At 50.8% G+C, this 14,022-nt stretch overlaps 3 protein-coding genes across 3 annotated transcripts; 1 reads left to right on the forward strand and 2 right to left on the reverse strand.

The window, feature by feature from the left end:
- Positions 1 to 418: 418 nt before the first annotated feature.
- Positions 419 to 2,441, forward strand: qutD-19 (putative quinate permease; the record flags this gene model as incomplete). The annotated part of the gene is made up of 6 exons (XM_036641530.1): positions 419 to 524; positions 583 to 695; positions 788 to 1,466; positions 1,633 to 1,952; positions 2,008 to 2,188; positions 2,290 to 2,441. The coding sequence occupies 6 exons, from the start codon at positions 419 to 421 to the stop codon at positions 2,439 to 2,441; spliced, it is 1,551 nt and encodes a 516-aa protein (XP_036492993.1).
- A 167-nt stretch (positions 2,442 to 2,608) lies between these two features.
- Hsp70Bbb (Major heat shock 70 kDa protein Bbb) lies at positions 2,609 to 4,577 on the reverse strand (the record flags this gene model as incomplete). The annotated part of the gene is made up of 4 exons (XM_036641531.1): positions 2,609 to 4,118; positions 4,171 to 4,261; positions 4,315 to 4,387; positions 4,443 to 4,577. The coding sequence occupies 4 exons, from the start codon at positions 4,575 to 4,577 to the stop codon at positions 2,609 to 2,611; spliced, it is 1,809 nt and encodes a 602-aa protein (XP_036492992.1).
- A 5,579-nt stretch (positions 4,578 to 10,156) lies between these two features.
- CGCS363_v009683 (Chitin deacetylase) lies at positions 10,157 to 11,391 on the reverse strand (the record flags this gene model as incomplete). Its single annotated transcript, XM_036641532.1, has 2 exons — positions 10,157 to 10,798; positions 10,849 to 11,391. 2 exons carry the CDS (start codon positions 11,389 to 11,391, stop codon positions 10,157 to 10,159), a joined length of 1,185 nt encoding a protein of 394 aa, XP_036492703.1.
- Between the last annotated feature and the right edge of the window lie 2,631 nt (positions 11,392 to 14,022).

Here is a 14,022-nt window from a genome sequence, read left to right on the forward strand (position 1 = left end):
GTTTCGATCTACCAAGCAACCCGTTTCTTCCCCACCTGACGCTTCCCCGGACTCAGTTCTGGCGCCACGGAGAGCTTGTAAGCTCATAACCTTCCACGTTCATAGGCTGCTTGGTTCCCCAGGTTTTTTCAACCCCGCGGGGAACCTAGCAAACATGCCATCCAAGAATTATGCCAAGGATCACGACCGTGAGGGTGTATCCGAGCGGGATGCACATTTGAGAGCCGTCTCAGTGTATTTAAGACGTCAGGGTGAGCTCAAGCTACGAGAGATGGTCCTCATCATAGCTCAGGCACAGCAGCCAGATAGCTTCAATCCTCGTGGCTACTTCTCAAGCTCTCAGACGTTAGCATCTCCATCTCTCATAACATCATCCAAATTTTGCCGGAAATCAGACCTCCTGTTGTGACGTTTGAACATGGGGTGCTTCAACACCCACGCTTCGGGGACGAACGACCCCCCGGAAGTACGGAACTGGCGCATCCATTTCATTGCACTTGTGGCTTCCATGTCAGCTTTAGCATGTAAGACCTCGTTTCATCGTTGTCCATTGAATTGGATCAAACTTTCTAACCCATGCAGTGGGCTACGACAGTGCCGTGATCGGTGGGACGATGGCTCTCGACTCCTTCGTCCGGGACTTTGGACTTCTCAATGCCACGCAGTCCAAGAGGGATGAAGTCCAAAGCAACATCGTCTCTACATTCTATGCAAGTTGCCTATCCTCGAACCTCTCCAAGGCTGCTCTCATTGAGTCTGATAATGGAGCTAACCTCATAGCTTCTAGGCTGGCTGCTTTTTCGGCTCGCTTTTCACCTTCCCTATTGCTGAAAAACTAGGACGCAAACGAGCCATACTCATCGCGTCCTGCGTCTTCCTTCTTGGTGGTACAGTAATGACAGCCTCTAATGGCAATATGAACATGATCATTGGCGGTCGCGCCGTCGCTGGTTTAGGTATCGGAGCCTGTGCCCTCGTCGTGCCAGTGTATATCGCCGAAACAGCCCCACCATCCATCCGAGGCCGTTTAATCGGGATATTCGAGATTGCGTCTCAAGGAGGAGGGATGCTCGGTTTCTGGATCAACTACGCAACCGATCAGATTGTCGCCAACGACGCCAAGACGCAGTGGATAGTTCCTCTGGCCTTCCAATTGGTACCAGGGGTTCTCTTATTTGTCGGCATGATGTTCTGCCCAGAAAGCCCTCGGTGGCTGGCTAAGGGCGACAACTACGAGTCAGCGGAACGCGTGCTGACCATGATCCGCGGACTTTCGAGTGATCATTCTTACATCAGACATGAGATGGGCGAGATACGGACCCAGATTGAGCAACGAAGCACCACGAAAATGAGCAAAACCGCCAAGGCGAAGAAGTTATTCCAGAAAGGTGTTCGGAACCGCCTGGGTATCGGACTAGCCCTTGTGTTCCTCCAAAGCTTTACTGGTGTGAACATCCTTATGTATTGTAAGTCAAGAATCCCCCACAGTTCCTACGAAGTACATATGTGGGAGAGCCCAGGAAAGGAGACTGTGCCTCCGGGATATTTTCATATGCCTCGTGCTTTATCTCCGGGTCGTTATCGCTGCGAGCAGCCAATGTCGTTATGCTAACAAGTTTCCGACTTGGCTAGATTCCCCGCGAATTTTCGAAACACTTGGAGTTACTGGAACCTCTACCAAGCTCTTCTCAACCGGATTTTATGGAGTTGCAAAGACCCTCGGTATGATTACTTTTACTGTCCTCGTCATTGAGAAGGTTGGGCGACGCAAAGGCATGATATGGGGTTCGGCTTTAGGATATATCCCGATGTTCTACATTGGGTCGTACGTCATGAAAGCCAATCCCATCGAGGCAGCAGCAGCTGGAAGACCTGTCGCCAAGGACGGCTGGGCACACCTCGCTATTACTTGTGTTTACATCCATGGGTTCATTATCACAGCTACATGGCAGGTAAGTAAAGCACCTAGGGAGGTTGCTTTGTAACAGACGGCTAACCGAGCCACAGGGGATTACATGGACGGTCTGCTCTGAGATATTTCCCCTGGACATCCGCATGCTGTGCGTAGCTCTCACGACAGCAGACACGTGGGTCGGATCGTTCATAATCGCACGAACAACACCGTACATGATTTCTGATCTGGGCTACGGAGCATACTTCTTCTTTAGTGCTATCCTGGTCGGCATGGGTATTTGGGCATTTGCATTCGTCCCAGAAACCAAAGGCATGATTCCCTTGGGACGTTCCCGATGTCTTGGGATGATAATTGCTAATGCTCCCCATTTCCAGGAATTTCTCTTGAGGACATGGACGCTTTATTCATGAGGCCTACTCACAAGATGGTTTGGGCTCAACTGCGGCGGAAGCCCTTCCCCACGGAGCGAGTAGAGGCCGAGGCAGACGTTAAGGATCTGGAAATTGAGGAAATTGAGAAAAGATGAGTTAGCGTATTCAGTGTATGTCGGACCAGATGGGTTTTGTGGAAGGTGGAACGCCTGGTGTGGTATCGATGTATTGCCTTCAGATTGTCCAGCAGTTTCTGTTATCTTGAGTTCCGACTACATACAAAAGACCAATCATCTCCACAGCTAAGATGATGAACTTGCTGTCATGGATACTGACGGTAGCAATCGCTTACCAACCGACTACGAAATGCATTTTCCGGCCCGTGAAATGTACTGTGATCCATCCGCTCTGGTATTTGTTTCCATAAAGCCTTGATCTCTTGATGAAGCCCCGAATGTCCAATAGGAAAGTAAGGTAATGCCTTCTCATAGAAACAAAGTGCACGAGCAGCGTGTCCATTCTCCACATCTGCTTTCGCTCTCAGTCTATCCGTCACCCACCAGTCATCTAGATTGTCAAAGTCTTTATTCGAAACTTGGGTGCTTTCATCAGAGTCGAGGTACGAACTTCTTCGGCATATATCGTCGTGATGATCTTTCTCTGCCTCCTCTTGCAGGATAAGGTGGTACAGTTCGTCATCATCCCAGCTAATCCAGTCGTCTAAAATCATATGGTGAACGATCGAGATAGCCCCTTGAGAGCCGATCAAAGTTGCATTTGCCGACAAGAGTACAGCTGCGTATTGAGTTTCATCTTCTGAGATGGCAATGCGGACACTGATGACCGGCTCGCCTCGGGGAGCAGGAGGAATGCCTTCCAGCTTCAGGGTGGCGATCCTCTGGTTCTTCGCAGTGGCGACAAACCCACCTAGTACGATTGGAATTGTGACGACTGTCTGGTTATCGAAAGTGGTTGTGAAGTTGAGTATCTTCGCCGTTGGAATGGGGATGTTTCGTGGAACCATCTGGCTGGTAACACCGCCGGCAATCCCGACTCCGATGGAGCGTGGAAGAACCATAGACATGTATTGAACTTCTCCGCATGCTCTTCCCGTGAGAATTCTGGAAATCATGGCAGTTCCCAGAGTGACTGTGTCGTGCCACTCGTTGTTGACGAAGTACTCGACTGAAGAGTTGTAGTTGAAGAACTCCTCCAGCAAAGCACGGATGGCCGGATGCTGTGTATATTCACCAGTCATGATGACCCGTTGGATGTCCCTCCTCGTGAGATCAGCCTCCTCAATTACATGCCCAACGAGATCGATGACTTCTTTGGCAGAGTTTTCTTTGGCTCTATCATCGAGTTCATACGCAAAGGGTCCGAAAGCTTGGCTCAAGTGGTTGTCCATTGATGAGGAATGGACTTCGACAACTCCCTGGTCAATGTTGATAACCGAGACTTCAAAGTTCTCCCTACCCATATTGAAGATCAGAAAGGGTTCTTCGTCGTAGAGTCCGACATCCAACTTATGGCCTCTGGCTGCAGATGTAAGAGCGCTGGAAACTCTGAGAACGTCCAGTCCAACCTCTTCGCCGAGTTGCTTCAGAGTTGCACGTGTTGGATCAGATATCAAAGCCTCTGGGACGGCAATAACAGTTGTTTTTGACGATTCTCCAAGCCAGCTTTCTGCTATCCTTTTGGATTGTTGTAGGACAGCTAGGAGGGTGTCGTTAGATAGCAAATTTCCGCCAAAAAGGTTCGGGTCCGGCGTTGGGTTTTCAAACGTCCTTGCCATGAAGAAGTCCGGCTCGTCTTTGTGACAAATCATGTGGCTATTTATGATAAGCCTTCAATATCTGAACCACTTCTCGGGACAAATAATACCTTGAATCAAATAGAGCACTCTGCAAATTTGGTTCCTGTCCAGATAGGAAGAAATCAGGTAAGGTTGTGTCCTCGGGGAAGGGCGTCCACTCTGGTACTGGATTAGTGGTTGTGTTTTTGAGTTCTTCATCGCATTATACAGACTTGTGTTTCCATCCGGTATCCTTCTGAGGCCGGGCCACGCAGCCCCAACAGTCGAGTGCGAGCGTCCGATATTCTGTTGATTCAGGTTGAGCTAAAATCCCTCAACTTCAACATTGGTAATGACTCACAATGACAAACACGTTAGGATACTCTGACAGACCACCCCAACATTCTACCGCGGTTGTAAAGTGTATGGTTGAAAAGGCAACGATTAGCGTCTTAAGTACGCCGAGACAACGACCAGGGTGGCGGTTTCGCTCCATGATTATCGCCAATTGATGATGAAGGTGGGTGGTGTCTTGTTTTTGGCAGTAACGTAGTTGGCTACGCGCGTTTACCAAAACATAGACATGGGGGTGAATTGAGCATATATGAGGATTCCATGTGCTTACGGTGTCAACATCTACCAGGCAGTCGTGGTGAAGCCAGATTTCCCACGTAGAACATACTTGTTATCCTTTTCGACGTAGGTATTATTTCGGGCAAGGGCGCTCACTCATCGCTTAGGAAATGGCCCGTGCGAGGGCGTTGAGCGATGCCGTTTTCTGTCTATTGTGGGCTGGGAAGTCCAGGCAGCAGCGGAAAGAACACGAGGCGCTGCGGGAATGATCCAACTTGCTGCAGCCCGAATCAACTCTGCTCGAAGAGCACTGATAGCCAGCAACCTCAGCGAATGTCGTGTTATTTTCCTAAAAATCAAGGAACCATGTTTCAAATGTCCGGTACATGGGAGAAAGAAAAATGATTTGATCCAGCGTACAGGTCGTTCAAATCAGGACAGCTTTCAGCTTGAGCCAAACAGAGCTTTGTTTATCCCAGGCCGCTGTGACCTCAGTCACCCCTTACAGCCAACCTCCTTCTCCGGCCAACGTTGCCCAGGCACAACCCTACCAAAAGCCGTCAGAATCCTTTCTTGTGCTCATGGATATGTCCAACTTGAAACTCACTTGTATTCCCAATTAGTGTATTTCGTGTGCCCACCATTGCGGCACTTTATGGCTTCGGACTCCATGCCGCCCATGCACTCTTTTTCGCTGATGTGACGACTTTTTTGGCCGCTGCCAATGAACTATGACAACATGAGGTCAGGAACGAGCTTTTGTTAAAACAAACACGGCGTTAATGGTGTCATTTGATCGCGCTAGATGGCGATATATACTGAACGTCGCAAGTAGACGCATTTGGGCATGGACGAACCTTCAATTCAAAGTCCCATCTCCTGCCGCTTTTGTCTTCAATGCACTTGGCCTTGGATTGATCCGGGGAGAAATCGCCTGCAAATTCTGCGCACACAGAATCTATTTTGACATTTCTATTCCGCCAGCTATACGAGCCTGGTAGATACGCGTTTCGGAGGCATTTACCGAAGGCTCCAAAGGTAAAGAGCAAAGTTATGAACATGTATGTGGGCAACATCGTGGGTGGTAGAAGGAGGGAAAGATTGAAGACTACGCTGAGGGTTTGGAAGGGTAACTTGGCTGATCAGACCAGGACGAATGCGGATTCACAGGTTTTATGTTTCAAAAGGCTTTTCCGACGGTGTCAATTATACCATCGGAAAGGACGAGAAACACTGAAGGCTCGCTTACGACGTAGTTCAAATGTATCAGGAGATCTCGATATCTCAAGCAAGGGGGACATCATATCGTTGTCCGCTTTGTTGACTCGGCAAACTTGGGCGCCATTCGTGCCACAAGGAGGACAACGATCATGGCAGGTCGCATTCAATCACAGTATACAGTAGAGCATAACGACATCGTCAATACGTAGGTAACCTCGAAACCTGCGAAAGAGACCAGGCAGATACCATGTACAATCCAGTAGTGGCAGGAGAGAAAGAAGAAGTGGGCAGATGGAGATGGTTTCGATATCTGTGCACTCACGATATACTACTCCCGCCTTAAATGCGTGATGATAAGGTTAGTTCCATATGGCTCCTGAAAGGCCTGCGGCTATCAAGCCGCCAGCCATACAGGATAGGTTCTGCTTGTGAATGGAGGTTTTGCATTGATGACCGAGGGTTGTCAGAGTGGCGCGATGTTCTCTTGTCCCTCCCAACTTTTTTCAGGGTATTTGACTATTACCACATAAGCGGCAACAGTAAATCAGACAGGCAAAGTGCCTTTGTTCACTGTGCCCGGACAGGCCACAAAGGCCATGCTGGCGATCGTTCTTGAGGTGTAAATATGTGGGATACTTTAGTCATTCTCCAAAATGTCTGCTATGATTGCTTGTCCTCTTCACGAATTACCGTTAGCCCCCAATTTTGCAATATATATGCGGTCTCGTCAGCAGTCATTTTCACAAGTTGCCTTTCTAGTGAGCGCGTTTCGTTTCCTCTGTGGCCGGTGTCATCTTCATAAAGTCTGCTTGTCCTAGGAAGGTCAATGAGTTCGAACCAAATCATACCTTGTCTACTTGAACTCTTTGGTTGTTTCACGATGTCAGGCACCCTAACACCCCCTTTTCCACATCTCAACTGTCCTCATAGAAGCCACCGTACCGTGGTGACTTTCATGGCCCGTGGGTGTAGAATAACTCCCCTCATCTTCTCGTCATTATTCGCCCGGTACACTCAAAGGTCAAAACGGTAGGTCCGGCGGTTAGATCTCTAGAGGCACAAAGCGTTTCGCTATGGCGTAGTTTCTTCTTATTATTTTGTAGTCTTCTAAAGACAGAAGAAGACTCCCGGTTCGAAATTTACAGCGTCGACTTTCATTATCTTTGAGACTTCGTAGCTGGTTTGATCTCATAACCTATACTTTTGTAACTTCCGGCCATCATGAGGTTTCTCTGCCCGCCTCACCGTAGAATTTCAACTGTTGCTCTGTACGGTACCAGCAGGCCGTTTATAAACCACATGGAAACTTGAGTTATCAGCTTTTCAAACAAAACGGGATGATCTCATTTGGTGTCGTAACAATCCTCTCAAAAGCCTGAGAGTTGTTTGTTGACGTAGCCGCCACTTCTGAGTGCTGCCTCTTTCTTCTAGATGCATCTTCCCGGATTACGAACGCCCACAGGCATCCCATGTCGCTGTCCTTCGTGAGACTCCTGTGAGTGTACCAACTCGTATACATAAAAAGCGATACGTTGAAGATGATGATATAATGCCGCACTTATTGTCTTGAACTAGCGTCTCGCTGATGAGCCGGATTTTATCCTAGGAGCTGTTGGAAGAATAGGTCCTGGCGATGAATAGTATAACGCATCAAACCAATGGCCTCATCTCGCTGCTGATGACACATTCCATTCATGGCCGACCTTGATATCAAAAATATCTTTGTTTGGAGGAACCCATAGGCGATGAGTTCTCTCACCCACAACGTCTATCTGACTGAAGGCCAAGTCTTTACATGTCGAGTGTACCCCTCAATCTATGAAAAGATTGTTAATGGCGTCTCTGCAAGGTATTTTGGACCCGTGGATTACAACTTGCAGACTGGCCACACTTGCCTCAGCCAGGTGGCAAGAACGAGTGAGGAATGTTGAGACTCTTCCCCCATAACTGTCTCTGCGCGTCTGCTGCGACAGTTGTCACTTTGAAGCTATTCATAATGAAGCTGTTGCAAGGGGCAAGTCTAAAGACAGCTCAGTGGCAAAAGCCCGTCGCACGTCGTAATTTCACGGAACGCTTCACGGACCGTCAATCTTGTGGATTGCCTATGGGTAGACCTCTGGCATTGGTCTCAATGGTGTGCTAACCAATATTTACGACTGCTACCAGCGACGGCTTATGTATGCAAAAGCTATTGATAGAGAGACCTGATTTGCTCTCGGACATAATTGAGATCTAAAAGCTTAAGGCGGGAGTATATAATTAGAGCCCGTTCCAATCGATCTCCTTTTACACAGCAATTTGTTTCGCGGTGTCTGGCTGCTTCGGCAAGCCAGCAGCAATTAGCATCTTTTGCTAGTAAGTGTTCGTAGTGAGCTAGCTGCCCTCGCCTTCCATCCTGCACCATCGAAACACTTGCATGGCTGTCATCTCTCCCCATCCCTCAGCCATTATTAGCAGAATAGACACAAGTGCATCGTGTTCTGTGGTGATAAATATTACCTAACTTGAACCAGCACGCAACTCAAGATGACCAACAAGCCTGATAGCAATTCCTCATGTGCTAACTCTTGAGCGACGAGCTTCTTTAATTGAGGCCATAATAGATTTCGACGTCATAGGGTACTTATGTGACAAATATGAGATCTCGTCTGCTGGGTTTACGCCCCTGCAGTCTGAATGAACAGATCACCGAACAATTATAAATTCACTTAATCATCATCTTCTTCAGCCGGCAAGCAAATGGTGCACATTGAGGCAGATTGTATCTCGTGTTGACTCGAAGTACTGCTGCTCCCACGACCGGTGCATATCTCGAGAGGCAGCCTGACCTCGCAATTCAGCGAAGTATGAACAGCTAGCGTATCACATACGCCAAGCTCGGAATACTCTCAAACAGATGATCGACGACAGAAATCACATCTTCTCTTATTCTCAGCCCGCACGTTACTGATAAGATTATGATCTAGATACCTCCATCGTAGGGTTTGGGTCTAACCATCGAAACAAACACACATCTTTTGGCGCACAGACTCAATTGGCGGCCAGGGAAATTGCCAGGGGTTGACAGAAAATACGAATATATAGAAGTTGCGAGCACTAGTATGCGCTTTCATTCTGAGGAGCAAGATACCACTCGCCGGACATAAGGCATATTTCGAAGGCGAGGTATTCAAAGTACCTACACGCACTCGAAACCCCCCCCGAGAATGTAGAGAAGGAGATATTTAAGGCCACCATGGAACCCTTAATCTCACTACACAATTGTATCGAATGGTCGGTTGTCAGTATTCAATCACAGATAAAGTCTCATTCCAAGCAGGATGGGTTGGATAAAGTATCAAAGCCATAGAATCAGGTTTCCATCGCCGCCTTCTTTGGATCAACCACTGAAGTTTCCAGGTATCCCTTCCGCCGTCCACCTGTAGCATTCCCTGGGGATTCAGACCAGGTGGTAATGAATACCCCTCCCCAAGAGGCTGTTCCCCCCGTTCTTCATCGCACGTATAGTCTCAAAAGTCACCTCCTCGACATGCCGCGGACTACTTAAAGGCCCTGAAGCTATCATGTTGGCCGGTTTCTCCTGCAAGCAATCGAGCTCGCGTAGGTTGCCTTACTTCATCCCATCGTAAGAAGGCCGCGAAGTGTCACAAACACAATAACACATTCACGCACACTCGTATGCCACACCACCACCAACTTCCATCCCTAGGGCTTGCCAGGTATTAAAGAACTATTCGTGCCGCATAGAGGCGAGAGGGCATGCTGATACTTCTCCCGCTCGCCTCCAGCCATACCGGCACTGTAAAACCACAATCACTGCGACGAGGATAAACATCTGCGTCTGAGGAGTTGAGAGAACCTGGTAGCCTGAGATTGGCCACAACAAAAGTTATGGTGGCAGCTCGCAGCTATTTATGCTACTTGAAGATGAAGAGAGCACCGTTTAGAAGTTTCTCGACGACTTGAATGGAGATAGTATACTGTTATTCGCTTACGGACATCTGCTGTGATAGTTTCTCTCAGCTACATCAATAGACATCAATTCCATGAGCAGGCGAGAATTCATGTCAAGAATCAGGAATCAGATCAAATGGCAGCAACTTTTCGCATCTATATCCGGTACGCATTGCATACAAAGGCATGGTATCATACATCATCTCCATCGGCAAAGCCGGAACCCAGGGCGCATCGACCTAGCGACGGCCAGATTAAGGATTATCCAAAATATTACACGAATATATGTTCCCTCCCGCCTGATGGGGAGCCAGGCATACATGCAAACTAGATCATCATGGCCCAGGCCAGGACACCGGCCAGAGCGCCACCGACGGAGAAGACAGCACGACCGGCGGCGTTGACCTCCACGTGAGTCGGCGTGTTGGTGGGTGCGGCGGCGCCGGCGGTACCAGTCGGGGTGACGGGACCGAGGCCGACATTAGCGCCACCGTTGATGGTAGCGGAGGCACCTGGGGGCTTGACGGTGGTGGCGCCACTGGGGCCTTCGGTCTCGCGGTCGTCGTCGGAGGCGCTCTTGGTAGGGGTGGCCTTGGCAGTAGCAGACTCCGCCGCAGAGGTCTTGGTCTCGGCAGCAGAGGTCGTGCTAGGAACAGCGGGCTTGGACGTCGTGCTGGGCTTGGGCTCCTCCTTGACGCCGCCCCAGGGCTCGCCAGTCTTGGGGTCACGGTACCAGTTGGAGGCCGGGTCGCCGAGACATTCGCCAATGGTGGTGAACTCGAAGCCCTTGGCCTTTGCGACATCGATCATGTACTGGACGAAGCCATTGACGGTGAAGGTGTGGATGTCGTGGGCCAGGGAAATGAAGGAATCGCTTGCGGGGTTTCCACCGTTGACGGCGCCGGAGTAAGTCTGCTTGGAGTTGACGCCGTTGTCGACCCAGTCCTTGGTATCCAAGTTGTAGTCCATCTAATTGCCATTAGTAACATTACATCAAACCGGTGAAGTTTGTTACCTACCACGTGGTAAGAAAGGTCATTCAGCGTGGAAATGCAAGCGCTGCCGCAGTGGGTGTATGGAGGGCGGAAGTAGGTGGGGATGACACCAAGAGTCTTGGAGAAGACCTCTTCGTTCTTGACAAGCTCCTCAACCTTCTCATCATGAGAGATGGTGTCGAAGTCCTTGTGGCTCCATGAGTGACTGCCGAGCTGGTGGCCAGCATTGAACATGCGCTTCAGAACCGGGGTGTAGGCGGCGTTGGAGATGCCGTTGTTGCCGTTTGTGCCGACCAAGAAAAAGGTAGCTTTGATGTTTCCGTTCTTCTCCAGGGTGTCGAGAACCTGCTCGGTGTATTCTCCTGGACCATCATCGAAGGAGAGGGCGACCTTGCCCTTCACAGTGCACTGGGTAAGATCGACTCCATATGGGACACTTCCAAAACGGGGACGCGGGATATCTCTGGTGGACAGAGCAGACGATGACTCGAAGGGAATGGCCGTGGCCAAGTCTCCCGAGGCGAATATGGCCGCCAGGAGCGAAAGTGAGTGTACTCTAACAAGCATCGTTGCGGTTGAAGGCGGTAGAAGCGAATGACTGAGGTGATGGTGGACAAGGTATCGCAGAAGCAGCCTCACCTTCTAGGGGGGACGAGATACGCTTATATCTAAACCTTCCACGCCAAGGGAGGTGCCCACCCACGCCTTATGAATGCATGACAAGCCCCGGGGATAATGGGAAATGAAGTGCTAGACAAACCTGCCGGTTGGCGTAGAGAAGAGAAGGCTGGGTAGAAGGTAACCGCCGAGTCCGTGGGCAACGCCCAACGGCGGCCGAGTCCTCGGGCGAGATGGGGCGACAGGGTACATGGCTTTCGTCTTGACTACCCCAGAAGCGGAGGATCGCACGCAAGGGGGATGTCCGTATGAACAAGGTGTCTTGCAACTTGCAGGCACTGCTATCCGTGGGGGAGCTATGGGCTATGCTATGGCTTGACGTCGTGCGAGAGACGGGCGGAAGAAAACAAGGCCCAAGTGTCGATGCGCCAGCGCCGGCGCCATCGTGGAACCTCCACCGGGCAGACCCCTCTGCGGGGACTCTGGTGGGATCGTCTTCAGAGACTTAGACGAAGAAGAAATGAGGGCCAAGAAAACCGTGTCGGCCTTTGTTGGAGAGCCTGCGCTGCTTAGATGCCGACGACCTCGCGTGCTGCCCCTGACCGGAATAGTAGGTTGAGGAGACAATACGAGCATTGGCAACCCGAGTGACTGGACGTCAAAATTGCAGTCCCGACGGTGTGCGCCCGAAGCACTTGGCGCTAGAGACCCGGGATCCTTTTTTTACTCATGAGCTTGTACCTTTTAGGGAAGACGGCGAGCATCGCGACAGGCAGCCAGGCAGGGTAACATAAAGGGGACAATGACAAAGAGATCATCGGCAACGGCTTTGTGTGGAAGGGAAGGCGGCGGGAGCGGCGCGGGGCCAGCAACAGTGGGAGTTGGTTGGATGCTGTTGAGGCTTGGAGGCTTTGACGAGGTGCGGTACTTTTCCTTCGGGCGTCGTATTAGGGTCCTCCCAGCTGGGCGATGTCATCCGGCAAACTCGTGGGAAAGAAGGGTGTGTGAAGGTGCAGGACTTGGCGCATTAGAGTCGTATGAAAGGGGACTGACGCAAGGGACGCGGTTGCTGTGATTGGGTGTCAGCATCAAGTATCCTCGCTGTCGCACATCGTGAGATGGGGACCAACCCAGTTGCATCTGCAATTGAATGCGAGTGTGCCTGTGAGGATTGGAAAGCTGATCCCGTGGCAGCGGTGTATTTCCCGAGCGTGCAGGGGATTTGGCGCTATTCGGGGAAAAGAAGGGAGATCGTCTGGCGTGGTTGCGTCTTTGAGGCCCTTGAGAGAAGACTGCAGTCAGTACCTGCAGCGTGAGATGACTGAGGGCGGAAGCGCAGGAGGGGGCAGTGAGCACGGTGCGGCGATGGCGTGGCTGGTATTGTCCGTGGTGTCGATGCGCCGTTCATCTTAGCTTGGGGGGAGTGTTTGAGACGAACGATGGATTAGCGTCTTCCATTGCTTCTTTTCGTGGATTGTTTTTGTCATGGTAGGCCGTCTTTCTCTCTCGCTTCTGTTGGTGTTGATGCCACCGGCTGTCGTCCAACTTGCGCAAGCCCTTGATTGTCCAGGCCGATGTGCATTTTGATCATCTCCGAGGGTCTGAGATTCCTGCAAGGCAGAGGAGGGCAGGCAGCAGCACTGGCAGAGTCGAGCAGCGAGGTGTATGCCAATGCAGGCTGCGTTGTGAATCGTGAGTCGCAAGTCCTGATTGACTGAGTGATTGCTGTGCCGCCGCCCGCGAGAAAGCCCCGGTCGCTTCGTTCTTGTCCCTGTCCATCAGTGTCTCGTGTGTGGGTAGAGCGAGTGGATGAATTGGCTTGTTTGGGGATGCTGTACTCCGCTTCGTGCTGACAGACTTCTCCGTCGAGTCTTGTCCTACGTCAAATTGATTGCAAAAAGTATGAATCTGTGGGATTGCGCTCGTATTGGGGCCCCGCGAATGCGACCAGCGGGGAGAGGTGGATGTTGCATTGGATATCCAACTGAAGTTTTCGCAGTGCAGCACAGGGCATCGCGACGGGACGGATGGATGACTACCTACTAGGTAGGTACGGGAGCAGTAACCGCACCTTCTTCCGATGCCGAGGGTAGTCACTGCCCGACTGGATGTTTGGTTGGGAGGGTTGCATTTCCGTGGGTGTGATTGGTTTCATCAGCCTTACGATTATTTTTCTGATGGGAAGGAAACAACGTCGGTCATCCGTTGTGCTTTCCAACTTTGTGCAGGCCGCGGAAAGCGTGCTGCTGTTGCAGTTTCCCCTTTCATCCCTGGCTGCAACTGCCGCCAATTCGGTGTCGCGCCTGCCGTTGCTTGACCTGACTGCTCATGGCCAGGGCAGGGCAGGGGCAGGTGGTCCTTCCCCTCAATGCTTCCTGTTCCTGCCCAGGCACTCTTTTGCTCCTTCCTGACCAGCCTCTTTCCTGGGGGAACCGTCGATGAAGAGGCAGGCACGTGGGCGACCGGAGCGTTTCCGTTTCTGGCAAGGTCGGGATACCTATTTTATGTTTATGCTTCTTCTCACTGACCACCAACACTGCCATTTATCCCAGCGACACAGCATTTCGCCAGCGCAGGTAC

The sequence above is a fragment of the Colletotrichum siamense genome (assembly GCF_013390195.1).
Source record: "Colletotrichum siamense strain Cg363 chromosome Unknown KSG_Cg363_contig06, whole genome shotgun sequence".
NCBI classification, from domain to species: domain Eukaryota; kingdom Fungi; phylum Ascomycota; class Sordariomycetes; order Glomerellales; family Glomerellaceae; genus Colletotrichum; species Colletotrichum siamense.